Source organism: Rousettus aegyptiacus, unplaced genomic scaffold (assembly GCF_014176215.1).
Source record: "Rousettus aegyptiacus isolate mRouAeg1 unplaced genomic scaffold, mRouAeg1.p scaffold_m13_p_1, whole genome shotgun sequence".
NCBI classification, from domain to species: domain Eukaryota; kingdom Metazoa; phylum Chordata; class Mammalia; order Chiroptera; family Pteropodidae; genus Rousettus; species Rousettus aegyptiacus.
The window spans coordinates 5,026,181-5,052,768 of NW_023416284.1; the positions used below are offsets into that span (position 1 = coordinate 5,026,181).

Below are 26,588 nucleotides of genomic sequence, written 5' to 3' on the forward strand. Positions count from 1 at the left end.
GCTCCTGGGCCGGGAGAGGGCGGCGAGCGGGGCTCGGCCTGGCGCCCTGCCCGCTCGCCAGCTACGCAGGCGACACCCGAGCGCGCGTCGGGCGCGGGCCCGCGTGACGCGCACCTGTCGGGGCGCGCCGCGCCCGCGGGAGAGGATGCGCGGGGCCCCGGCCCGAGCCGGGCCCGCAGCGCCGCGCTCCCCGCGCCGCCGCCGCCGCTTCCCGGAGAAGCCGCCGGCTCCGACGGGCCAGACGAAGTAAGCTGCCTTCCCCGCTTTCTCTTCGGCCCCTCCGGCCGCAGGCGTCCCTTACGCCCGGACGCCGGGTGCGCGCGCGCGCGCGCGGGCCCGAACCGCAGATCGGTGGGCCGCGCCGCCTGCCCGGGAGGCGGGACACGCGCGGCCGTGAGCTCCCAGGGCACGCTGTCGGGAAGAGTCACCCTTGCCACCATTCGCCCGCCTGCCGCCGCTCCGAACTGGGCGGGGCCAGAGCTTGCCCGAATTCCCCGCCCACTCTCCTTCGGCAAAATCAACTAGCTTGCTTGCTGTCCCTGTCCCCCGCGGCGGATTCCTGGGCGTAGGTTCTGTTCCGGGGCAGTTCGGCAAGAGGCAGCCAGGCCCCTGCGAGGCTGGTCTAGAGGGCCCAGCGGCGTCCCTTACCAGCCCTTGTACTCCAACGAGGGCAGGGACTCCGTGCTTTTTTTTTTTCTGCGATCCGCTTGACCTTTGCCATTAACCCTCAGGTTTCAATCAGCCTTCCCAGTACACCGATCCGATCAATAGTTTTCCAGAAGTAAAGCTACCCAGAGCTCTGAAAACCAGCTCGCTCAAACCTGAAAGGTTTGCCAGAAATAAGAACTTCCGGAAAAGTCAGAACTCTGGATAAGGCAGAATTCCTCCCCCCGCCGCCCCCTCCTCCCCAGGCCCATGGCTCATGAAAGGTAGCAGAAGAGAGAAAACTGGCGTGGAGTGGACATATTTTTAGTTATGTTCTGCGTTTTCTGCAGTGATAGATGGCTGATAGAATTTTTGACCTTATGAGGCTGATTTTTGGGTAAGTTTTGGGAGCACTTGAGATAAAAATGCTCAGAGCTCATTTTGCAGACAGCGTGTGTATGTGTGCGTGCGTGCGTGCGTGTGTGTGTGTGTGTGTGTGTGTGTGTGTGTGTAACTGTTTCTTTGAGGTACCTGACTGCTCAACAATTAACCACTCTAGGCAAATATTTAAGTCATGTGTATCCAAAGACTGGAGTTTACTACTTTCCTTTTACAGTCAGATGGTTTTAGGTTGTTTAAAAGGGAAACGGTTACATCTGTGGGCAAAGAGAGGAAAACCAAGAGGCACTCAGGACATCTGTGGCCCTGCCACTTCTCACTTTATTGATGGACTTTCAACAAGACAGATGTCATTGCTGGTTGCCACACTTCACCTACAGTCTGTCACCAGGCCCTCACTGGGGCGGAGCAGGAAGTCTGGTTTTGCTTTTTGCTACCCAGAGTTGGGAGCCAGGTGGCTGTTGGTCTAGGGGGGCCCTCACCGCCATCGCCTCCCAGAGTATTTTCACAGCCATGATCTGGATTTTCTCCACCAGGGATTAAAAGGATGTGGGCGATCCCTATTATACAGCTGGAGAAAAGGTCCTGAGCAGTTAACCAAAAGGCCTAGGGCTTCAGAGTTAGAGGCTTACTCTCCTGCGTCCTTTGGGCTAGATTATAAACCCCTCAAGGGCTGAGGTGGGGATTTTTTTTAGCCATCCCAGCATCATATCTCTTTGATTTTCCATCTCTTTGATTTTTCATCACTGTGGCAGGAAGGTCAGGAAGCTGCCGATGAGCTCGCTGGTCCTTGGCAATTCTTCTTCTGTTGTGGGGTGGTTAATTGGTTTTGCAGCAGTTCCAAGAAGCTAGCGAGAAAAGTCCCTTTACTCACGATGCTATTGGTTTCATAATGATTGAAGCTAACATTTCTTGGGTGCTTACTGTATGGCAAGCATCGTTCCAAATGCTGAGTATGGATTGTCTCATTTTGTGTGCTTCTTATCAACTTATTTCCCCACTCTGTGGTCGAGGTGCAGAGAGGTCAAACAATTTGTTTAAGGTCACACAGCTACCGTGCGGCAGAGCAAGGCTTGGCACCTAAAATTCACACACCTAACGAGTTCTCCAGAAACTGCCCACCCATCTCGGCCTTCCAGGCTTTAACAGAGCAACTCAGGCTTAAACAATGTTTTCGTGACGTCAGGAGGAAGGAGTGTGAATCACTGTTAGGCAAAGTGGACCGAGGCCCTGCATGGCAGTTAGTGTCGGGGCAAGGTGACCTCAGGGAGCGGCCTCGGCGGCTTCTGCGAGGGAAAGAGCCTGTTTGCTGGAACCACCGTGGCTCCATTCTGCTGGGGGAGCAGAACCCCTGTCCACGCGGAAGCAGCGTGATGCGTCTTGCCCTTCGGGGTTGCGGTCACACCTTTTACAGGTAGGAAGAAGGTGAGCGCTAGAGCCTGTCTACCTGTATTCAGATCCCGTCACCGTCAGTGAGTCGTTTTACCTCTCTTCGCCTTCGTTTCCTCTCTGCTCATTCTGATAAGGGGGACGGCACTAGTACCCGCCTTAGAGATTGCGTTATGGCGCACGTCAGGCTCTTAGCCTTGCCTTTGACATATACTTAAATACTCTAGAAATAGCTGTTTCATTAATACTATCGTTACAAGGGGCGAGCTGCTGCTAATGTGTGCTGTGTCACGGCGCTTGAAGTCACCGCGAGAGAGTTGTTTCTTTGTGCCATCATCCCAGCGCAGAGAGCTCAGACACAGGTGACAGCGGTCTTGTGCAAATGGGACTTACTTGTTCGTTCAGCAGATATTTATAGTGCATCGTCTGTGTGCCAGGCCCTATTTTGGGTTCCGCGGTGAACAGAACACAAAACCCCTCGTTGGCACTGGCATTCTTGAGGAGAGGGGCGACAGACAAGAAACAAAATAAATATCACATACAGTATGCTAGAAAGTCATACGTACTAAGGAGAGAAATAAAGCAGTGGACGAGACGCGGGTGAGGGGGTCACAGTCTTACGTGGTCGGCTGAGAAAGCCTCGCCGAGAAGGTGACATTTCAGCCAAGAATCGCAGTTAGTGAGAGGGTGAAGCATGTGGACATCCGCGGGGGACAGCGGGTCGGACAGCGCAAACAGCACGTACAAAGGCCCTGAGGCACGAGTGCCTGGAGCCTGTGGAGGGCAGAGACGGGGGAGAAGAGATCAAAGAGGCAACATGCGGGAGGCCAGCACGCGTCGGGCCCTGCAGGCCACCGGACAGAAGAACGACATGATCCGACCGCGGCTATAACAAGATCCCTGTGACTGCCGTGTTCAGGCAAAGAAAAGCGGGAGGCCCGTTGGGTGGTTCCATCAGGAACCCAGGCAGAGACCACGGCGGCCGGGACCGCGGCCGAGTGGCAGGCGGTGGTGAGAAGCGGGTGCACGCACGTAAATCTTGAAGGTGGAAACCGTGGGATGTGCTGGCAGGTCAGATGACCCCAAGATTTCTGGCCTGAGCACCTAGGAGAGTTTCCTTTCACTGGGAACGGAGGAATCTGCACTTGGAGCACGTTTGGAGATAAGTCAGATCAATTCTGAACAGGGAGTCTTGTGGGCATCCAGTTAATGGTGTCAGAGTGGGAGCTGAGTGAATGAGGAGTTTAAGTCCTTACTGGAAATTAAGACTCAGCCTGAAGGCAGTTGTGTGCTGGTAAATATTTAACAACTGACTCAACTGGGGGTATGGGGGTGGGGCTGGGGGTGGGGGAGCCTAGTTTGTAGCATTAGCTGTGTAAATACTCCAGTGCTGGCCAGTTTCAAACACACGCTTACAGAATATCTTCACCTCACAGACACAATAGATGTAAATAATGTCAAGAGCACAGATAATAGTAAAATGTAGTAAAATAACCAGGAAGTCATGAGTTTGGAGTATTTATTACCTTTGGTTTTTATATCAGTTATTAATGGTGATAAATTTGTATAATTCAGTTATTAATGGCTATGTTTAACAACCGGCTTGAAAAATTCCTGAAAAATTAGCAGCTGAATCTTGTGTGCAGGTACCAGGTGGTTCCAGGACACCATTGGGCTCATTGGGACCCAAGATCGGTACCTAAAGAGGTGAAGGGAATAGGATTCTCTGGGATTAGGGAGGAAAATGGGCCCCGGAGCTGATCTTGCTGCTCTTGTCCCCAGTCTAACCCTGAGGAGAGGCAAGGCAGATGGCAGGCCGTTGATGAGGGTTTGTCTTGCCCTGCACAGGTATGTGTGGCCCAGGTGGGCTCCAAGGTGCAGGGAAGACTACCGGAAAAACACTTGCCTCGGCATTCTAGGAGGGGCCGGCACGCCCCCTCGTACTTGAGCTGAAAACGATCTTTAGTTCGAATGCTCCTTTCACTCCCACACATTCTTTTAAAAATTCCGGACTCATGGGCTGTGATGTGAAGCACAGCTCCCTCCTCCCTGGAGCAGGGCGGCCACTGCCACTGACCTTTACCTCCAGCCGCTCTCCTGCCCTGGGGCTGCTGGGAACAGAGGCGGGGAGCTACTTCCTCCTGGGGTTTACCAGAAATCGCCCTGCCCCGCCCCCCGCCACCCCCGAGCACCAGCCGAGCCGGGTCCATGCTGGACGCGGGCAGGCACGGCTGCGTGAGTACCCTCACAGCTGCCTCTTGTCCTTGGGCAGCAAAGAAGACTGGAACCCCACTTCTGATCCAGACCCTCTGGCAGGCCAGTGTTCACAGTTCTGGGGATGTTAGCAGAGCTATACTTTAAAAGGTGAGTCCCCCAGGGTGCCTCGTAGGAACCCCTCAGTCTGGAGTTGGGGCAGTGAGGGGTGCCTGGACGGGGGGCCCGTGCCCATCAGCCCCGCTGCTGCGATGAGCCTGTCCGAAGGACGTCCATTGCACCTGCCTGGAGGATGCCCCTGCGGCACCACCACACTGCGTCGTGTAGCATGTTTTTGGCAAGTGTCTTGTGTAATAATTGTTAAATGAAATCGCATCCTCCACGCACTTGAGCTATAGCCCAACCTCTAAATGACACTCAGTTCTCAGCTCATTGCTTCCTATTTTAGTCCTGGGCTTCCCGGCCGTGCTGCATTGCTGTAAAGCTCTAAGCACTTCACTGTCCTTCCAGAAAGATGGCCGGCCTCCCTCCGATAATAGATGAGCATCTCCTGTCCTTGGACAACACAGGCCTTTGGGGCAGTGAAGTCTGGTGTTGATCCTTGAGCTCAGTCTCTTCATTTCGCAGATGAGGAAACTGAGGCCCGGCCAGGGTCAGTGGCTCGTTCGAGGTTACGTGGACGAGAATCACCACGCATTCCAATTCCCCGCCTAGGACCGTTCGTCTTGTCCCAGAGCTGCGCAAACTCGTCGCTAAGGGTTTTTTTTATTAATTACTTCAAAGCAGAAGAGAGCCCTGGCAGGACCGGCGGCTGGAGTGCCACGTGCACGCATTTGGGCTCACCCTCCGTCTGTCGTTTCGGAAGGTTTATTCCGCATCCCGTGGCTCTCAGAGCAGGCGAGGGGGCGGGAGGACGTGCTTCAGAGACAAGCAGAGCCTCGCCGCACGAGAGGGGCCCCGGCCCCAGGGGGTGCAGGGCAGCCATCTGGTTCCCCAGGTTTCAGATGAGGAAAAGTGGACGCAAACGGACCGGGTGACTCAATTAGGTCATGCGGCCGGGAGGGGGCCTTGAGCCCAGGTCGTCTGACCCAGATGCCACGTTCTGTTTGCACAGCGACCGAGGCTCAGGTTTCGTGACGTGACACTTGGCCTCGCCGGCAGCTCCCTCGTCTGTAAGGTGGGCGCCATTGCAGACCCTCCTTCAGGAGCCGGTTTTGAGGAAAGAGGGAGACAGCGCGTGTCAGTCTGCACACGTGCACCCCGCACCCCGTGGCGCGTCGGGCTCTCGGGAGTTAGCCGCCGGTTTGGGCAGGGGGATGGGCAGATCTACACCATTCGAGGCTGTTTCGAAATGCCCGCGTTTGGACCTGCTGAACAGAGAGTCCACGGCCTTGGCGGAGGCAGCAGGAGGCAGGCGCGTGTGTTTGGGCTCTGACGCCCCCTTCGACGAGAGCCGCAGCTCTGGCCTCAGTGCCCGGCGTTCCAGAGTCAGCCCCTCGGGCCCCTCCCCAGACCCTCTGCATCAGGATCTGTGCTTGGAAAAAGCTCTCCCGGAGATTCAGATGCACATTAAAGTTTGAGAAATACCGTTAAGGTTAGAAACGTGCTAGTAAGACACACACACACACACACGTACCAGATCCGGAACTACGGAGCAAGCCACCCTGCCGCAATGACTGATCTCTCTGATCTGTACTCGTTTAAAGGAGTGCTGGGAACGCAAGCAAGAGGGAAGGGAGGCTGACCCGGGAGCCGGGAGCAGGGCTGGTCAGCGGGGCCTGTGGCCGGGCCTCTGAGTCAGAGCAGGAGTAAACGGAGGGCTGGGGGTTGGTTCGGGCCAGGCAGCTGGGCGTGCGTGTGCGTGTGGCACGGCCTCCTGCAGTCCTCCGGGGTGGGGTGGCCCTCAGGGCTTTCTCGCCTGCCCATCCGGGCGGGCGCTCCGAGCTCCTGGAGCGCCTCTCCTCCTACCAGGCGCCCGGAGCCCCAGCCGGACACCCCGGCCGGGATCTCGGTTCTGCCGCGTGCCAGCTGGCGCCTCCTTACCCCCCCAGGCTGCTCCCTGGGCTTCAGATTTCTCACTGCCGCTGCCTGCACTGACCTTGCAGCGTTTCCTCTGCTCTAGACCCGGGCGGTTGAGAAAGAAACGCTTGAAGGGCCAGGGACAAGAACTGGGAGGCAGGCGGGGAAAGCAGGACGGGCGTGCGGTCACTGCGGAGTTGGGCCCGAGGGCACATGAAGGATGCGGGGGAGGGAACGGCCGGGAGGCCACGCACGGGGCCCCTCGGTCCTCCAGCGAAGGCTCCGTAAGGGCAATGCCCGGTGTCCCGTAGGTCCCGATACAAACACCGCTGTTGGGTCCTCTTCTTGGTTCGCCTACTAACTGGTGCCGCCTCGGGGTGGATCTCGAGAGAGAGGAGGATGAGACAAAGGGGGAAGCGGAGGACGGACGGGGCCTGACGCCAGAGCCAGGAGGCAGACCTGGTCCCTCTGCGTGGGGGATGTTGCAGGGCCGTGGGCATGTCAGCCGGCCAGGTCGGCGGGGCCTGTGTAAGTCCCTGCTGTTTCTCTAGACCTCAGCTCTCTCTGTGGAACCAGATTACTGCCGCATGTTGAGGGTTTTGTTAATCCTCTACCTGCCAATTAACAGGTGCTGCTCAGTGATCTCAGCGCCTTCACTGCTGCCCCAGGCCGGGCCCCATCCCCCCATCTCTTTCTGAGAGCCACATGGCTGGCCAGGGTTACTGTTCTCCTCTCTTCCTCCACCTTTCCCCCAAGCACTGGCCTTGCTGGGAAATTGGAGAACTGGGGAGAGCCGAGGAGTAAGAATCAAGCACATTAAGCCTTGCAGCCTCGGTCAGAACAGAAGGCCAGAGACAGCCGATTTGCAGGTGCGTTTGCGCAGGTGCGAAGCCTCTCGCCTTTCGGACACGTCAGCTGCGTCAGATCAGGCTGAAAACCAGCCCAGATGTTGGGTCCGCCTTGGGGAGGCCGCAGCATGCAAGTGCTGTGTGGTCAGCTCAGGAGCCAGGGAGCCTGGTGCCCGCCCCGCACCCCCGATTTCTCCCCCGGGACCTTCACCTCCCTGAGCCTCAGCTGTTTTGTGTGCAGTAGGGCCGCTGTACGAGTACCCTCGGGGTTCCGGTCCACCTTCGGTCGGAGCTAACACAGACACCCCATCAAGTTCAGTGTTCACGGCTCTGATTAACAGCCCGTGGTGACAGCTGCCACTCATTTGGTGCTTCGTAGGTGGTAGGCACCATCCTAAGCACATTGTAAACATCAACTCATCCTTATAATGGCCCTGTGCCGTAGACAGCAGCGTTACTCCCATTTCAGATGAGGAAACCGAGGTACAGAGGGCTGTTACAATTGTCCAAGCTACGGGGCTGAGCCGGGATCCGAACTCGGTCAGTCGGTGCCAGAGTCTGTGTCTTCAATAACGGTGCTGTAGCAATCGCGAGCTGTCATTTTGTGCTTGGGGCCCAGCGGACCCGGGAGAAGCAAGGAGAGACGTGAGGGGAGGTGAGCGTACCCTCTCACAGTGCCGGCGCCATTCCTGAGCCGCCCCGACGGCCCGGGCCGCCTGTGCTCAGGCGCGACGCCGGCCTGGGCTGTGCAGCGGACGGCCCCAACCCCGCGGCAAGCCCCGTGGGCCTCCCTTGTGGCTTGTGCCGCCTTCCCGCGCTCCTGCAGCAAAATGGGCCACCTCCCCGGGCATAGTCCTTGTTTACAAAGCAGGCTCCCTGCCCCCCGCCACCCCCCCGGCTTCTTGGCACAGAAGCAAGCTGCCGAGGAGGGCGGGGGAGCTGTGGGACTGTAATGTCTTCCTGAGAAACAGTGTGGTTGTTTCTTGCCAGGCAGGAAGTGTTTGATAGCCCAGAAGCGTGTTTACCCCCCACATCACAGCCAGCTGAACCATGCCCAATCCTTCCTTGTTCCTTGTCTGTCTTTCCCAGGCACCCCAGGCACCCGGGCTTCTGGAAGATGCTCGCCGTGGCAACGTGCGTGGCCCTTCTGGGCTGCCTGCAGGCCCAGGAGCTCCAGGGCCACGTCTCCATAATCCTGCTGGGAGCAACTGGGGACCTGGCCAGAAAATACTTATGGCAGGGACTGTTCCAGCTGTACCTGGACGAGGCGGGGAAGGGCCACAGTTTCAGCTTCCACGGGGCCGCTCTGACGACCACCAAGCAGGGCCAAGAGATCATGGCCAAGGTCCTGGAGTCCCTGTCCTGCCCCGAGGATGTGGCCCCCGGCCGCTGTGCTGAGCTGAAGGACCAGTTCCAGGGGCTGAGCCGGTACCGCCAGCTGAAGACGCCCGAGGACTACGCAGCTCTGAGCGAGGACGTCGAGGCCCTGGTGCGGCACGAGGGCCGCCGGGAGGCGGGCCGGCTCTTCTACTTCTCCGTGCCGCCCTTCGCCTACGCCGACATCGCCCGCAGCATCAACAGCAGCTGCCGCCCCGGCCCGGGCGCCTGGCTGCGGGTCGTCCTCGAGAAACCCTTCGGCCACGACCACCGCTCAGCCCAGCAGCTGGCCACGGAGCTGGGGAGTTTTTTCCAGGAGGAGGAGATGTACCGGGTGGACCATTACCTGGGCAAGCAGGTGAGCTTCAGCTCGGAGCCTGCCGGGATTGGCGTGAGCTGGGCCTAGGCAGACAGGTAGACCCCCGCTCGCTGTGGCGTCAGGCCTGAGGGCACGTGCAATCCGAGCTCCTGTGGCCGCTTCGAGGGCGGGCACGAGGCGCGAGGGAGGAGCACGGCCGTGAGATGTCGCGACAGGACCACGTGGCCCTTGTCCACCTGCCCAGCCGCTCGGGCCCTCGTGGGTCCCGTCCTTGTTTCCCAGCCTGGGTCTCTCCGCCTTGTCCTGCATCCCCTCCGGAGACGGCCGCAAGGCCCTCGGGTCTGGACCCGGCTTCCGTTTGGGTAGCCGTGGGAATCAGAATGAACCGCCCTGTTCCGCGTCCCTCTGCCTTTTCTTCTGTATCTTTTTCTGCCCGAGGTCTGCGTTGAGCCCGAAGGCTGGTAACGAGATCTTAACACCGAGCAGGGGCCCAGGCTCCGCACTGCGCAGCCAGGCCCTGGGTCAGAGCCATGGCTCTCTACCCGCCGTTTGGAGCCACAGTACTCCCAAAGAGCGGTCCTTAGACCAGAGCCTGTCCTGGTGAGGTTTTCACTGGTTCACGGGGAAAACGAAAAAAAAAAAAAAAATTGAATGTTTTTAATTTGAAGCTTTTCTTGCTTCGTTTTGGTGTTGTAATATCTTTTATTAAAAGTCAATGGTAATAGATGATAAATCAGCTTAGATATTTTCCTTCTTGACAAAAGAAAAAGCTGGTAACCCTGCAGGGTCCCTTAAAAGCTCTGAGTCCTTCCAGGGCTGCGAAGCCTTGCCGTCCGGGGGCCGTGGCCCCAGGGAACACCTTCTCTGGGCGTCTCCTCGGAGTGGGGCCCGTCTCGGGGTGGGGCCCGTCTCGGGGTGGGGCCTCCCCGTGAGGCCTGAGGGCCTGAGGAGAGCCCGCAGCACCGCCTGTCTCCTCCCTGCCAGGCCGTGGCTCAGATCCTGCCTTTCCGAGACCAGAACCGCAAGGCCTTGGACGGCCTCTGGAACCGGCACCACGTGGAGCGCGTGGAGATCATCATGAAAGAGACGGTGGATGCAGAAGGTGCGTGAGCTGAGTGGGCACCCTGCGCCCCCTCGCCTGGCCCGGGCGCCCCGCCTCGCCTCGCCCTCCCCCTGCCCTGAACCCCGCAAGGCCTGTGCAGGAGGGGCTGCAGGTCAGCCCAGCCCCCGGGGCTGCCCAGGGAGGGCTCTGCTGGTGTGGGGCCCCCCTCCCGGGCACGTGCTCAACCCCAGGTGCCTGCAGGCCAACCCGACCTCTCGGCTGCCCTCAGGGCCCCCCGCGGTCTAGTTCAGTAAACTTGGCTCAGGCGCCGAAACAGCCCGCACAGCGGGAACTGCTAGACCTTAGCCTGCGTGTCACGCGAGTGTGACGAGCGTGACGGAGACTGTGAGGCCGCGTGGGGTCCGTCAGACTTCCATGCTCGCACAGGGGCATCCTCTGCCCAGACGGCTTCTCCTCGCTTCCGATCACTCCCGTCCTCGGTCCTCGGCTCAGTGTCGCTTGCCTGGGGGGGCGCCTCTGCTGAGCCTCTTGACAAGGCCTCCTGCCCTTCGACCAGGGCGCCAGGGGTTCCCGTCTCGTACCTGTCCAGTCTGCCCCCAGCGGACGGTGGCGTCCAGGCTGTCTCTGCTCTGACCCCCAGCACACGCCTCAGAAGGGCTGAGTAGATGCCAGAGGAACAGTGTTGACCTGGGAGTCGAGAGGGCGTCTTAGGCCTGCTCCCGCCTTCCCCTGGGGCACCTCGGCACATCGCTCACGTATCTGCGAGATGAGCGCGTTGTGTAGATGATGGCAGCTGAGGCCCCTTTGAGCTCTGGCATCCGTGATTTCATCAGGTGTTTGTTTGTTCGTTTGTTTTTGAGCATCGACTGCATATGTTCAAAGCATCAGTTCTTACCCACATTAATTAAAGCTATTCTTGTTGTACCGGAATGGGGCGGGTGCCGACAGATGAGGTTGGCCGGCGTGCCCAGGGTCACACGGTGGGTCCTGGGGCAGGCGGTCTGGCTCCAGCACCAGGCTCTGCACCGGACATCCAGCTTGCCCTGCACCTGCTTCTGCAGCCAGGACCGGAGGGCCCCCCATGGTGTGTGCCAGAGGCGGAGGGGGACCCCAGCCCAGGCCCCTGGGGTCTGGGGACCGGGGATCCACCTCTCTCCCTTTTTCTTTTTCTTTCTCTTCCCCTCGGTTCCTCTCTTCCCCTTTCTCTCCCTTCATCTTTGGATGTATATTTGGCGCCAGAAGCTCTGTGCTGATGCCCAGAGGCATGAGACGCAGCCTCTGTCCCCTGATACCTCGCAGCTTCACTGGGGCAGAGGGTACATGGGGACAGACCTGAAGCGAAGGATGCAGGCAGGCGGCGCCCTGGGAGGCAGGCGGGGCGGGAGGCGGGCTGGGGGTGCTGCCGTCCTTGAGAGGAGCTGGGTCCTCCAGTCTGGAACCCTGTCAGAAGAGTCCTATCCCCACACCGGGGCTGGGCCTTCGAGGGTCTCGGGAGCCTCCCCGGCCCTCCCAGATTTCCCCTGAGTCCTTAGCAAGGGCTCAGGCCATGAGTCCCTCCTGTGCCTGAGTGCGGCCGCATGAGAGTGGCCCTCGCCTTTGCTTCAGGCCTGGCACCGAGAGCGTGAGGCAGAGCAGACGGTGCCGCTGCCACACCTGCTGTGGGGGCGGGCACCTCGCTCCACCGGACACGGCCCGTCACCGGCAGGGCTGGCCCGGGACGCCTCCCTCCCCACCCCGTCCCTCTCCCCGTTTCCGGCAGCTCCTTCGTCTGTCCACCCTGGGTTGGAAAGAGCCGTGATATCTGTGGGTACCAGCTGGCCCCATCGCCTTGTTTCTTCCGGCCCTCTGCACCCCGTTTCCTCTGGTATCTGGTGCCGTTGTGGGCTCCTTCACAGCATCCCTGTGCAGCCTGGGGCTAGGTGAAGTGCAGCAAAGGGACTTTTAGATTTTGGAGAAAGGCAATCAGAAGGCAGGATGGAGAGGCAGCGGCCTGGGCAGGTCTTCATCCTGGGGCAGGGGCTGGGGGTGGGGCGGGGGTGTCTCAGAAGTCCCAGGGGAGGGCACTGTGGGACCAAAGCACAGGCCCAGCTGTCTGTGGGGTGCGGTTCTGAGGGGCGGGTCTCAATGCTGCTCGCTCAGGTGTGCACTGTGCCTTCAGCCCAGAGGCAGAGAGAGACGCAGGGCAGGCCAGGCGGCCGGGGACCCCCTGGCCCCAAGGGGCTCGCAGCCAGTAAGGGTGCAGCCGGGGGGCTGGCTCAGCCTACTGCCCCGTCGGGGGTGACCAGCAGGACTGCAGCTGTCCTGGGGTCGGGTCTCCCTGGCCAGCCTGCTTACTTGCCCGTTGCGTATTCAGGCCCAGAGCAGTGTGTAACTGGATGACTTCCCGCTTATCCCCACAGCATGTGGGGCCTTGGACGTGGGTGTGCACTTCCCCCCATCCCCCCAACCAGAAGGACAAGGCTTCGTCACTTCCCAAGGAAGGGGCCCAAGCAGTGACCCCTGCTGTCCCGTCCGTGTTCGGCTTTGGAGCCCGTCCCTCGGGGGGCACTGCTGTGGACTCCAGTTCCGGCTGGAGAGAGAGGACAGGAGCTGTGGACCCTGCAGCCACCCCCCCCCCCACCGTGGCCAGCTGGCCCTGTGCCCAGCACCTCAGGGCCCCGCTTGCCTTCTCCCCGGTTGGGGTGGGAAGCAGGCAGGACTGGCCTCCTGCTAGAGGTCGCTGTGCCCGCTGCAGTGGCACCGAGGTGGCCAGGAAGGTCCCGAGGCAAGATGCAGAGCCCAGCATTCCGACTGTTCAGCCCAAGGGCCACAGCCGGCCTCCCCCGCCAGCCAGCCCCTCCCCCGGGCCGGCAGGTGCTGCCCCCAGCAGTCCCCTCTGATTCTTTCACAGGGAGGCACTAGGGTGACCTGGTCCCTGGCAGCAGCCAGGCCCGCCACCCCGAGTGCTGGAAGGGGCAGGGGCTGCAAGCCGGGCACAGGAAACGGAGCTTTCCTGGTCCCAGCTACCGCAGGCTCTGAGAAGGGGCCCTGGGAGCTGCAAGGTCGTTAGCATGTCCCCCACGGCACTCAGCCGTCCCAGTGGGCGGAGGCCGCTTCCCCAGCCCCCTCCCTCCACGGCTGTGTGAGTGCTGGTTTGCTCCGTTTCTGCCGCAGCCTCTGGCCCAGAGGAGTTTGCTGCAGAGTCAAGGCTGCTGCATAGACAGGAGCAAGAGACAGGGACATGGGAGGAGGAAAGGAAGAGGCAGTCCTTCCTCCGGCCCGGCCCCAGCTCCCCCTCAGTCTCGTCTGGACGTCCCCTGGGGAGTCCCCACCCAGTGAGCCCCTGAGAGTCACAGGAACCGGGGCGCCCAGGCTGGGGTCTCCCGAAATGGCACCACGGGCCGTACAAAGAGTGACCTTGGCTGGGCCACTTAGCTCCTGGGAGATGACCCCTGCTGGCCCTGGTCGTGGCCGCTGGGAAAAGTTCTCTCGAAAGGAGGGCCGAGTGACCAACAGACTGAAGTTCGGCTTGGAGGGCCCCTGCGCCAACATGGGGGGAGGGGCATGATGCAGGCTCACTTCTGCGGGCCGGAGGGACCGGCCAGTGCCTCTCTCCAAGGGGGTCCTCCCAGGTGCACACCAGCTGTCCTGCCCTCAGCAGGTGTGCCAGCAGGGCTGGGAGCTCGCTCAGCAAGGCGGCCCCCTCGCTGCCCGCAGGGCAGGGCTGTGGCAAGGTGAGCTCAGGGCCCAGGGCAGCTGCCAGGCTCCCTGACCAGAGCCAGCCAGCCCGCAGCACCCCCCCCCTTCTCCTTTTTATTTTTAGTGGTCCCGGAAGGTATCGGTAGGCACCACAGCTGGCTTTTTTTTTCTTTTTCTTTTTTTTTTAAATCTGTGTTTTTGCTGGAGGCAAGTGAGGGGGGCGTTTGGTCCCAGTTCTGTAGGCTGCGGTTTCCGGTACCATCTCTATTACATGAAGACAGTAACCCCGGTCACTCACTCAGGGTTGTTTTGAGGATTAAATCGGATAATGTACACGGAAATCCTCCACACATGGAAACGCTGTTCCCTTCCGAGATGCCAAGGACAGGAAGCGGCTGTGGGCTCCGCCACCCTGGGCTCCACGGACACCTGCGGCCTGTGCTGGGTTATATAGAACCCCGCAGCTGGTCCGCGATGGTCTTTTGTGACCATTTGTCACCAAACATCACCTGTCTCTTTCTCTCTCACTCGTAGATGTAAATTTTCATGTATTGATGATCCGCACAACATATACCTTGCAGTAACGCTATAGCGCTGTATTTCTGTTCAGTTCTGTTGGCAGCACTAAATATGAATTGTTCTATTATTAGGCATTTTGGTCGCTTCCAGTTTTTGCTATTTTAAATAGTACTTTGTGAGCTTTCTTAAAAAGCACGATACAATTCACAGGCCCCTTTGAAGTGTACAGTTCAGGAGTTTTTGATACAGTCACACATTTGTGCAACCACTATCTAATTCTGGAACCTTTACAAGTATTAAAATGTGTTTTTCCTTTCAGCGGTACTTCTGAAATGGAATTACCAGGCCAGAGGGCAAAGGCCACGCGACAGCCGTTACTGCATCTCGCTGGGCCTCTTTTGCCTCCGTGGCACGATCCCCATGAGGTTTCGCGGGGCAGCGCGACTGAGCGGGTCTCCCCTGCTTGCGATCGCCGACGAGCTCGGGACCAAGACCGGCTGCAGGCCAAGTGAACGCAGGAGGCCTTTCTTCCAGTCGTTCCTCCTGATGGTGCTTTTTGTCTCTATCCTTGTTCAGACGTTGATGGCGTTTGACCCTCAGCTTTCAGCCTAGGAGAGAATGCTAAGCGTCAGTATAGATCATTTACAAACAAACAAACAAACAAACAGTCCACAATAACTGGTAATAACTAGGAAAACAAAAACAAAAACAAAGTTCTCATTGGGTATCATCAGGAGGGCTAGCCCCTGCCCTGAGCTTGGCTACATGGCCTCCTGCCGGGAGGTGCCTGGCTCAGTTCTGGTCACTGCACTTAAGCTCTGAAAAGTAGCAGAGGGAGGATCAAAGTCCACAAATCTGTGGGCTGAGCTAAACACGGTGCACCCCCTGAAGCTTGAAATTAAGGAATAAAGGAAGCTCTCTTTTACACAGCGGGCAGTAAACCTAAGAAATGCATTCTCCCCACGGACTGAGTGCGGATAAAAATAGGAAAAGAGCCTCTTTGGGATTCGCTAAACTAATGAATAGTAAAGCAGATAACAGGGCTTTTAAGGACTCCGCTTTGTCCTCACCATCGAAACTTTACCTGTTCTCAAGGCTCTAGCTATGCTCTTTATGCTCTGATGTCCGCTGTGATTCATTGATTCCGAGACGCAGTGTTCTCATATTTGAACCGCTCCGAAGCCGGGCTTCCCATTGATGGGGCGACACAGTCGAACGGGCAGGCGGTTTCTTCCTCAGTGGTTATAGAACAGCGATGCGTTTACCACTGATTCGATGAAGCCCAGTACAGCTCCAGCCTTCATCGCCTCTCCAAGCCCCACCTCACCCCTCCCGCTACCTTTTCGATATTATCATCGGATGTCACATCTCCACTTCACGTGCCGAAGATTTAGAACTGAAATCGTAAGCGCATTGCTCTCGCGAAATGCCAGCTCCTGTTTCTGACTTCTTTATTTCTAGATGAGTTGCCCACCTGGCAGTCCCTGTAACAACAAAAATTCTAGCCAGTGTTTGTCAGGGCTGCCCGTGTGCCAGGCACTGTTCCAAGCCCCGTATGTGTGTTAACTCATTAATCCTCACAGCAGCCCTACAAGGAGGTACTGTGACAATTCCCCTGTTATACATGTGATAGAGTCACTCACTCACCTGGGGTCTCAGGGCTAAGGGATGGCAGGCAGAGCAGGTACCCAGGCAGCCTGGCTCCGGAAACCACACCCCAGATCACGACTGGGAACTGCCTTTCTCCCGCCCAGCCCCCCACCACGCAGTTTTCACCCACCCACTGAATGCGGTCTCTGCATTTCACGGTTGCTTCGATCTGGCCCTCGTCACTTCCTTTGACTCTAGCAAATGGCACATGCTGCCTGGTTGGTCCCGTGATGCAGCCCCTCCCAGAGGCAGCGTAATCTTCCCTCAGCACCTCTTTCACGTCTCCGAATTCCCTGCTCTCACACCTTAAAAAAAGGGGGGGGGGTTATTGAGACACAATCACATATCATCACACAATTAATTCACCCATGTAAAGAATACAATTCTGCGAGTTGTGTATCCATCACCACAACTGATTTTAAAATATTTGCATCATCCCCAAAAGGGGCCCTGTGCCCCTTAGCGGCAGCCTCTAATTCCGCCCTCCCCCAAGCCGTTCATCTACTTCCTGTCTCTATGGATGTGCCTCTTCTGGACGTTTTATGTAAATGGAACCATATGATTGGTGGCCTTTTGCGTTCGGCTTATTTCATTTAGCCTGATGTTCTCAAGGTTCATCCAGTTATAGTGTCAGGGATATATCCCTTTTCATGGCCGAGTACTATTCCATTCCAGAGACAGACCGCATTTTATCCATCGGTTGATGCACATCTGGTTGGTTGCTCTCTTTTGGCCACTGTGAATCACGTGGCTCTGAGTGGCCGTGTTTTCGTTTCTCTCTGGTGCACGGGGGAGTGGAACCGCCGTCAACGCTGCTGAACTGATCGAGGTCACGAACTTTTAAGAGCCCCTCGGACTCCTCCGTCTAGTTTCCAAGGCTCTTTTCCATCTGTTCTGGATTTCTGCCCTTCAGAATCCAGGCCTCCTGTCCGCCCCCTCCCAGAGCCTGAGCAGCCAAGCTCGGTCCGGCTTTAGGGTTTTCGCTCTCAGGATGCTCTCGCCCTTGCTGTGTGTAGGGCTGGCTCTTCCGGTCTGAGAGGGGCCTTCCCGTGACTCTTTGTGACACTCTGGGTCTATCGTTTCTCGGTTGACTTACTTTGTTCTCCTTCCCATCTACTCTCCCTGTGAGCGGAGGGCAGGGACCTGTCTGAGGCCTCAGTACCGGCACATTGCGTGGCATGTGGGTGGCAGCCGTCAGCCCTGTTGAATGGCGGGACGCAGAAACAGAGACTGGGAAGTCCCAGCTCAGTCGGTGGCCCGCAGGCCCCAGAGCCCCAGCCCTCCTGCAGTGCTGCTGCGTGCTCAGCGCCGCCCCTGCCGGCTGGAGCGCAGGCCGGACCCTCTGCTGGGACCGGAGCCCCCTCGCCCTTGGGAGGCCCCTGGGGGGCGGGGGGCTCAGAGCCGCCCTCCCTCCTGCTGTTGCCTCCCCCCCCCCACCTTGCTCCTCCTAAATCATTTGTGTCGGCCAGCCGTCTGCACTGGGGAATGAGGATGCAGACAGGCTGCGCGGGGTGGGGGGCTCCGTGCACCCCCGGGGAAGCTGGACGTGGTGCCCGCCCTTCACGCCGCCCTCCCCTCCCCCTCCTCCCGCTCAGGTCGCACCAGCTTCTACGAGGAGTACGGCGTCATCCGCGACGTGCTGCAGAACCACCTGACGGAGGTGCTCACCCTGGTGGCCATGGAGCTGCCCTACAACGCGAGCAGCGCGGAGGCCGTGCTGCAGCACAAGCTCCAGGCCTTCCGGGCGCTGCGGGGCCTCCGGAGCGCCAGCGCCGTGCTGGGCCAGTACCGGGCTTACGGCGCGCAGGTGCGCAGAGAGCTGCACAAGCCCGACAGCTTCCACAGCCTGACGCCGACCTTCGCAGGTGGGCGCCCCGCCGGGCCTGGGCTGCGGCTGCCCCGCCCCCGCCCCCGCCCGGGCGAGACGCTCGCCTGCCTCTCCGGCCCTCCACCAGCTTAGAGCAGCAGGTCGCCCACTGGCGCTCTCTAGGTGACAGACACACACCCTCGGGCGGTCTCAGGCCAGCCCACGGCGGCAGGTCCTTCCGGACTCGCCAGGAGGCTCAGGCCCGGCTCCCACCCTCGTGGAGATTATGTCCAGCTCCCCGGTGAGGCTCCAAGCCTGCCGGGCCATAGCCCGAGGCACCTCCAGCTGGCAAGCACCACGCGGTCAGGCAGGTGCCCCCCAGAGCATCCTCTGGACCGCTCCGCAGGCTCAGAGCTTCCTGGGAGAGGGCTGGCTCCCGGAGACTGCAGATTGTAACCGCACGGCGAGAGCAGCAGCTGTCCATCGGGCACCTCCTTCGTGCCCGGCGCTTGACATCTGTCATCTCATTTAGCCCTCATGCACACACCCACGGGGCAGGTATGGCGATCACCCCCTTTTACAGGGGCGGACGCGTGAGGCTCAGTGACATTGCAGAAACTTGCCCAGGTTGGGCAGAGATGGTTCATGGGAGACCAGGCTAGGAACTCGAGTCAGGAGAGCACTCTGCGTCTGGCCCTTCCCCCATCTCCCATCCCCCACACCAGCGGGCTCCTGGCCTGCGCACCACTGCCGGTCTGGCCCAGCTGCAGGCACGTCCTGGGGCCCCCCACAGCAACCAGGCTCTCCCCGCCTCACCCCCCACCGTGACACTTCCCTTAGAGGCTCCGGGCGGGAGACTCACAGCCCGGCTCTCCTTGGGGGGGGGGGGGAACTGTCACTCTAAGAGAGGGGGGTGTCCGAGATGGCCCCAGGGCTCCTTTTCCAGCACTGCTGGGAGAGAAGGTGATGGAAGGGCTGAAGGGTGGGGTGCGGATAGCAAGGCCGGGGCGTTCCGAGGCCGCGGGGCGCCCAGAGGATGGGCTCAGAGAGGAGGGCTGACCGGCAGGGAGGTAGGAAGGGGGAGGAAGACACGGGCCGGGAGGGCCCCGGGGCCTGCGCTGGGGGGTCACCTCTGCTGTCCCCCTGTCGTCCCAGGCATCCTCGTTCACGTGGACAACCTTCGCTGGGAGGGCGTCCCCTTCATCCTGATGTCCGGCAAGGCCTTGGATGAGAGAGTGGGCTACGTTCGGATCCTGTTCAAGAACCGGGCGTTTTGTGCCCAGAGCCAGAAGGACTGGGTCACGGCCCGGAGCCCGTGCCTGCCTCAGCAGGTCATCTTCTACATCGGCCACGGCGAGCTGGGCGCCCCCGCCGTGCTGGTCAGCCGGAGCCTGTTCAAGCCCACCCTGCCCTCCAAGAGCTGGAAGGAGGTGGGGGGCCGGCCAGGGCTCCGCCTCTTCGGCCGCCCTCTGTCCGATTACTACGCCTACAGCCCCGTGAGGGAGCAGGACGCCTACGCCACCCTCATATCGCACATCTTCCACGGCCGAAAGGGCTCCTTCGTCACCACGGAGACCCTGCTGGCCTCCTGGGCCTTCTGGACGCCCTTGCTGGACAGCCTGTCCCGTGAGGTCCCCCGCGTCTACCCAGGAGGGGCCGAGAACGGACACCTGTTGGACTTCGAGTTCACAGGCAGCCAGCTGGCCTTCTGCCAGCAGCAGGTGGCGCAGCTGGTGCGGGGCCCAGGTTCGGCTCCGATGCCCAGGGACTTCCAGGTTCTCAGGGCCACGTACCGAGAGAGCCCGCTGGTGGCTGCCTGGCCCGAGGAGCTGATTGCCAAGCTGGCCAGCGACATTGAGGCCGCAGCGGTGCAGGCGGTACGGCGCTTCGGCCAGTTCCACCTGGCGCTCTCGGGCGGCTCGAGCCCCATAGTCCTGTTCCAGCAGCTGGCCACGGGGCACTACGGCTTCCCCTGGGCCCGCACGCACCTGTGGCTGGTGGACGAGCGCTGCGTCCCGCTCTGGGATCCCGAGTCCAACTTCCAGGGCCTGCAGACCCACCTGCTGCAGCACGTCAGGGTCCCCCACTACAACGTCCACCCCATGCCCGTGCACCTGCACCAGCGGCTGTGCGCCGAGCAGGACCAGGGCGCCCAGGCCTACGCCGAGCAGATCTCAGCCCTGGTGACCAACGGCAGCTTCGACCTGGTGCTGCTGGGGATGGGCCCCGACGGGCACACGGCCTCGCTCTTCCCGCAGTCGCCTGCGGGCCTGGACGGCGAGCAGCTGGTGGTGCTGACCGAGAGCCCCTCCAAGCCACACCATCGCATGAGCCTCAGCCTGCCCCTCATCAACCGGGCCAGGAAGGTGGCGGTCCTGGTCATGGGCAGGTTGAAGCGCGAGATCACCATGCTGGTGAGCCGCGTGGGCCACGAGCCCAAGAAGTGGCCCATCTCCGGGGTCCTGCCTGGTTCCGGCCAGCTGGTTTGGTACATGGACTATGAGGCGTTTCTGGGCTGATGGTGCCTCTGTCCTCTGCTCACTCCGATGCCGTCCCTCACCTGTCCTCGCCCCTCTCCTCCCACTCCTGCCCGAGTGCCCTGGCTCTCTGGAATCTGACGCTTGGAGAGGCCCCGTCCCACTCCCTTTGACAGTCCCCGCCCAGTTGTGGTGGACAGACGCAGAAACAAGGAAGAAATGGAGTCTCTGCTCGTGAACGCTTCAAATCCAAGTCGGGAGAGAGACATCCACCTAAAAAAAAAGGACCCACAGCAGTTACACATTAATATCAACCAGCACAAAACAAGGCAGCATGAAAGCCCCCAACTTGAGAAGGAGGAATGAAATGGCATGAGCTAATCAGGGGAGACATCCTGGAGGAGGCGGTCCTTGAACCGGTTCCTGTGGAGAAGAGCACGGGCGGTAGAGAGAAGGGAGCACCGGCCTTTGAGCAGGTGCAGGGCCCGTGGGAAGCAGGGCGCTGGGGGCTGTCCAGGTGCTCGGGCCTCTGGAGCCCCTCCTTCCTGTCTGCCTCCTTTTCCTGAGCCTCCGAGGTCAGCCTGCTGACCTGTCCTCTGCGTCGCTGCCTCCACCTGGTCTGTGCTCTGGTTCCTTTCGCCTAGGTCCCTGCTGTGGAGGGGTCTTCCCATCCCTTCTCTGTTCCTTGGCCGGCTGTCCTTCGGACTCTCCATTCATAGGCAGACAGAGGATGAGGACAGTAACGCGCCAGCAAGTGCGAGGATGTTACCGTCACGGTTCCGGAAATCTCGCGACTGCTGTTTGGAGCGCCTGTCCTCAGTGGATGAGCTCGGCATAGGGAGGCACTGGTTCCCAGCCCCTCAGGGAAGACCCCTCCCCACGCCTTCACCAGCCAGCCTCTCCGTGAGACGCACTGGACATAATCGGGCTTTTCCAGCGACCCCCTGTTTAAGGGGATCCCTTACACTCAGGGGACTTCCCGGTGGGTGTTTCCACGCTCAGCGTCCCCTCTTGTTTTGCCAGGAAAGATCCAGTCAAATCTTTTCTCTGACGGTGACAGCTCATTTGGGAGGCGCGGTATGATGTCCAGCGATCTAGACCACCCGGATGCTCCGACCTGACCAGAGCAAAGCCAGGCCTCCTTGCGGGGGCGGCCTCAGCTCACAGGCCGCAGGGGCTGCGCAGGACCTCCTGGGGGACTCGGCAGATCCACAGCACCCGGGGACGGGGGGCAGGCTGTGACCCGGCCGCCTGTCCCGTACTCCCTCTGGGCAGCACCTCTCACTTCGCCACCAACGCACTGCCGAAGACCTGGGGCGGCAATCAGTAGCTTCTCCTTAAGAACGGGCGGGATGCGCCACTGGTGAGAAGCGTGAGCCAGCACTGCCTGTTCTTCTGAAACCCCCAAGGTCGGGGTGTGAGGGAGGGAGGGTGCTCTGAAATGCTTTTTAAAAAACCAGAAATCTCAGGACAGATTTCTCATTTCAGTTTCCCACATAGCCACGCCCACCAGCTCTGACCCTAAAGGAATAAGATGGATTTTTCCGCGTCACTTCACGGGGGGCAGATCCATGCCCGACGTCGGGCAGATCCGAAGTGTCAGGCCCCGCACGGGGCTTCCCGACGTCGCTGTCTCTGCCGCCTGCCGCTCGTTTACACTTCCTTCAAGGCCGCGGACCGAACGGAACTCTTTGCTTTCATGTGAAATGGCTGCCCGAGCCAGGGGCTCTCCCTGCGAAAAGGCACTCTGGTGACAATCCTGCTTCCCCCGGCCTCCAACGACCTGGTCCAGGGAAGACATCTCTCTCTGCGCAGAGAGGGCCAGGCCTGGCAGGACAGAACCACCGCGCCGGGTGCGGAAGTCGCCTCCCTTTCTGGGGGATCCGCGTTTTAACTTGCTCGCGAGTGGACGGTCGCAGGTGGCTGCAGTTCCGATGCCGCCTCTGGCCACGGGGGGGCGCTCTCGCACCACCCCTGCCTTGGGACCCCACCGTGTTGCCTTTGCCTGTGGGAGCCGCCTCCCCCGGGGCCTTGGCCTGAGCGCCCCACCAGCTGTTCTCCGCGAACTTCTTCCTCTGCGGTTGCAACATCGGATCGAAGGGGACCTCCACAGGCCCGGGTCTCGTTCCAGGACAGAGGGTGAGCTAGCCGGCTCCTGATGTCACTATTTCTGAATAATAGTGAGTCACTGCGGGCCTGAGCCTGGAATGTCCTGTTCTTAGAGGAGTGCCTTGCACCAGAACGCGCCCCTTCTCTGTGGAGAGTGTGCACATGGGGGTAGGGGAGGGGGCAAAAAATACCAAAGGCTTCCCTTCCAGGAGCAAGTGCTGTCTTAAAGTCACGGCGGAAAGGCCAGCGGGAGACGGCGCCCGCAGGCCCGCTCACGCCCACACCCCTTCCCCTTTTCCCCACTGCCCGGTGCCAGGAAGGAGAGATTCTCAGGGGCCGGCCACCGAGGCTGGGGCTTTCCAAGTGTTCTGGACCGTAATCCACAGCGAGAAACACATTTCCCATCACGAGACATGCAGAGACCTGTCTCAGGCACAAGTGTCCTGAAGGAATGTCTCCCCTGAGAACGTGGGGTACCTTCTAGTTTCTAGTTTTCATTTTTAAAAAAACGTGGCTTTTAATCTGCTGAATCGAGGTGGATACATAGGTTTTAAAAATGCCGCTGGGATCCAGCTTTACCCTGTTCCATCAGCCGAGGACCCCGAGTCTTGAGAGGGAGCGCGGGTGCCCGGCTCCCACAGGGACGCCAGTGAGCACGTTGGGACCGGAACCTTGGCTTTCCGATCCCGCAGCCCTGCACTAACAGCTCCACCAGCACAGGGAGCCTGCCGGGGCCCAGCGTGCTGCTTTGCCCGCCCCCGGGATGGGATGCTCCTCGCACGGTGAGGCCTTCTCCGTTGCAGGGGGCGGGGGGGGGGGAGGGCAGAGGAGGCTGAAGAAGCTCTGATCGGAAGCCGGAGCTGCGGGAGCAGTTTCGATGTCGGGATCGATAAGGACCCGGCCGGACACTGCGCACTTCACACGAGGTGGCCTTGATTCTCAGCAACGCTGTGGGGCAGGTGGAGGGATCCTCGCTCACTGATGATTTTGGAACTGAACCTGAAGTTGTCCACTGACAACAGGCCAGGCATGGGACCCGGGTCTTCGGGAGTCCAGATGGGTGTCCCCAGCCCCCCTTCCCCCACCATGGTGCCACCTCCTTCCCAGGAGCCCCTGGGTGCTCAGTGCAAGGAGGGGGGGGGTTACTCTCAGTCCTGTAGAAGGCAGGAGGGCCCCTCCTTCGGGAGGCTTTGTCAACTTCTTCGCATTTCCAGACTGAGCATTATCACCATCAGCTGTCGGGAAGGACCGGGGTGAGGGGGGCGGGGACTTTCCAGGCTGTTGTAAGCTGGATTCCGATTTCGATCTGGGAGCGTGTTTTCTGCTAACCACAAGTTAAAACAGTCTCGTCTTGTTGATCCCCCTGCTCCCTGCTCCTCCGCAGACAGTGCTCCCTCTCCCCCCTCACCCTGGGGTCCCCAGTGTAGCAGCATAGCCACAGCCTTCTGCCAGCGGACTGGTCCTCCAGAGCACTCCCTCGAGGGGTGTCATTCCAGAAAGCACAGGCTGGGAGCTCCCTCCTCTCCCAGGAAGAGAGCCCGGGAAGGGAGCCTGGGACAGTGTGACAGAGAAAGGGGAGAGCGTCCAGAAAATCTTAAGGGACAGTTTTCTACAAGTTGGTTTTCATAAAAAAAAAATAAAAAAATAATTTTTTTTCTTTCAACGAAAACACATGCAGCCTCAGGGAAGCAGCCTCTGCCTCAGCCTTGCCCGGCTCATTTTCATCGCAAGCACACAGGGCCTTGCGGACCTCAGCTCACCAGCACGGAGGATGCCTGGCAGTGGTCGGTGTCAGAAAATGCATGAGTCACGGCAAAGGCCGGTGGCGACATGGCGAGGTGGGCATGGCGGCAGGCCAGCGCAGTTGGCACCCACCCGCCCCACAAAGGACAGGCCGCAGAGGGGCGGGGGCTTTGAGAGGGCTTCTGCCTCCCAACGTCCCCGGGCCACGTGGCCCAGGAGGGCCGCCTGCCTGCCCTGCCGCTGCTCTGCGGGGGCCACAGACCTCAGGCCGCAGCCGTGCAGGGGGCGCCAGAGGTGCTGCTGGCTTTGCTCAGGTGACGTTTCCGTGAGGAACGGGGCCCTTCAGCCTAATCAGCGTCTGGCAGCTGACCAGAGCCCGAGAGCCAGGACAGCACTGGCTAGGAGCTGCCCTGTCGGCCCACCGGGCCCTCGGGGTCTCAGCCCGGACGCTGGAGCTGAGTGCGGGTCCATTCCCCAGCGTCCTGCCCTGCGGGCCGGTGCTGCCCGGTGCCATCTGTGCCGTGTCCGCCGCCCACCTTCGTTGCTGGCCGGGAGGGTGGGAGTTGCTGCGGGTGTGGTTTCCTGCCGCGTCTACCTGTGGGGTCCCTGTGGGAAGTGCAGAGCCCGTGTCCCGTGTCGATCGGCCTCCCCACCCAGCGCGTCTTCCACGGAGGAGCTGCCGGTGGAAGCCCCCATCGGCGGGCGACCTGGGGAGATGTGCAGATGTCAGCAGGTGACCTGGGAAGATGTGCGACGTCTTCCGGAAACACCCGGGGACCCTTCTCCAAGGGCGCCCGGCTGCGCCTCTGTCCGCAGGTGGAGCTGGGGCGTGAGTGAGGGTTCCTGCACCCTCAGCTGAGCAAGGTCCCTACGCTAGGGGCTGCGCGAGAAAGCAGCAGGTGGCAGAGGCATTTCAGAAATTGGGGGGCGGGGGCAGCGACCCTGTCAACGAAGCCCCCTTTCCAGGCTCTTCGGGGAGTGCATCTGTCTGCGGGATGGCTGAAACCCTTGCCTTGCTCTGGGTGCCTTAAAGGAAGTCTCTGCATCTTCCCCGTCATTTTTCACCTGCTTCACGGAGTAGATCCGAATGGGAGTGGAGGTGGAGGTGGTAGGAACAGAACGACATAAACTCGTCGGCGCGGGTCCTTAGGGGCGGCACCCCACGGAGGTGTAGAAGGGCAGATCGCGAGACGTCCTGCGGCGCGTTAGAGGAAGGGGCGCTGGGCCGCCTGGTACCCACGGGCCCGGTCTGCGTCCACGTCGCCGTGCGACCTGGTCCGTCCACTCCTCCCGGCCCTGCACTGAGCCGCGGGAGGAGAGCGGCCGCCAGCGGGGCCTCCGCCGGCCCGAGGGCTGTCACGGCCGTGCCTTGTCTCCAGCTGGGAGGGCCCCGTGGAGCACCGCGCCTAGAGGCCGTTGCCGCAGGAGAGCGTGCGGTTCCATCACATCGCATCCGGTGCCCTCTGTCCCGTGCGTGGAAGCTCGGCGCTGGCCTTCCGTCGGGAGAAGAGAGGTGGAGAAACTCCCTTCTCGGGGACCGAGGGCATGCACACCCCCTCCGCCCCGCGGCAGGGATGTGCCGCGGAAACTGCCCCTGGTTTTCATGGAAGTGCTAAGCGCTCAAAGACGCCGCAGACAGCGAGACACAGTCGGAGTTTCTAAAATGACTGTTTGTATGTCGAATGCAACTTTTTTTAAACAATAAAGTTATTTCGCCAAGATCGGCGCCTTCGTCCCCTCTCTGGGAGATGGGGTGTGGCGGGCTGCGGATGGCGTCATCGTGCTGCGTGATCTCGGGCGAGGGGCCGGTAGAGCGAGTCCCGGGAAGAGGACCTCGTCACGTACCCACTGCGGGTCCGGCTCGTCTGGGCAGACCGGCCGCCTGCCATCGCGTGAGGGTCCACGGGCCTCCTGGGAGACACAGCGGCGGGCGCGATGACCCACCTCAGAGATCCCCAGCAGCCTGAGAACAGGTGGCCCCCGACCTTCCTGGCAGCCCCGGGGATGGGGAGGATGTCGCCCGAAGGGCGTGCCCTGCGGCGTCCGAGAGGGAGACACCCCGGGGAGTGTCCGGCAGCAGCGGTGCCAGGGGCCGCGGTCGGTCTTCTCATGGCCTGTGCCTGCTTCTCACCTCCGGCCGGTGCCGTGTCCCCAGGAATATGAGGGCTGCGGGGCAGTCGAGCAGAATCGCAGAGCCCCTGGGGGTCCAGGGGCCAGAGCACCATGCATATCCAGAGGTAGCGGGAGCCCCAGGGACCAGGAGGCACAGGTGACAGATGCGCGGCCAGGCCCGTGGCCACTGGCGGCTGCGGGCCCCGTCCTTGATCGTGCC

At 60.5% G+C, this 26,588-nt stretch overlaps 1 protein-coding gene across 6 annotated transcripts; it reads left to right on the top strand.

The window, feature by feature from the left end:
• Positions 1 to 25,975, top strand: H6PD (hexose-6-phosphate dehydrogenase/glucose 1-dehydrogenase). Of its 6 annotated transcripts, XM_036228334.1 has the most exons (6): positions 3,916 to 4,797; positions 7,984 to 8,169; positions 8,604 to 9,249; positions 10,195 to 10,312; positions 17,716 to 17,985; positions 19,083 to 25,975. In XM_036228334.1, the coding sequence occupies exons 3-6, from the start codon at positions 8,632 to 8,634 to the stop codon at positions 20,444 to 20,446; spliced, it is 2,370 nt and encodes a 789-aa protein (XP_036084227.1). In that variant the 5' UTR covers positions 3,916 to 4,797; positions 7,984 to 8,169; positions 8,604 to 8,631; the 3' UTR covers positions 20,447 to 25,975. The 6 variants fall into 6 exon arrangements, with proteins under 6 accessions (XP_016019098.2, XP_016019095.2, XP_036084225.1 ...); XM_016163612.2 differs by lacking the exons at positions 3,916 to 4,797; positions 7,984 to 8,169 and adding an exon at positions 1 to 246; XM_016163609.2 differs by lacking the exons at positions 3,916 to 4,797; positions 7,984 to 8,169 and adding an exon at positions 568 to 1,042.
• Positions 25,976 to 26,588: the final 613 nt, after the last annotated feature.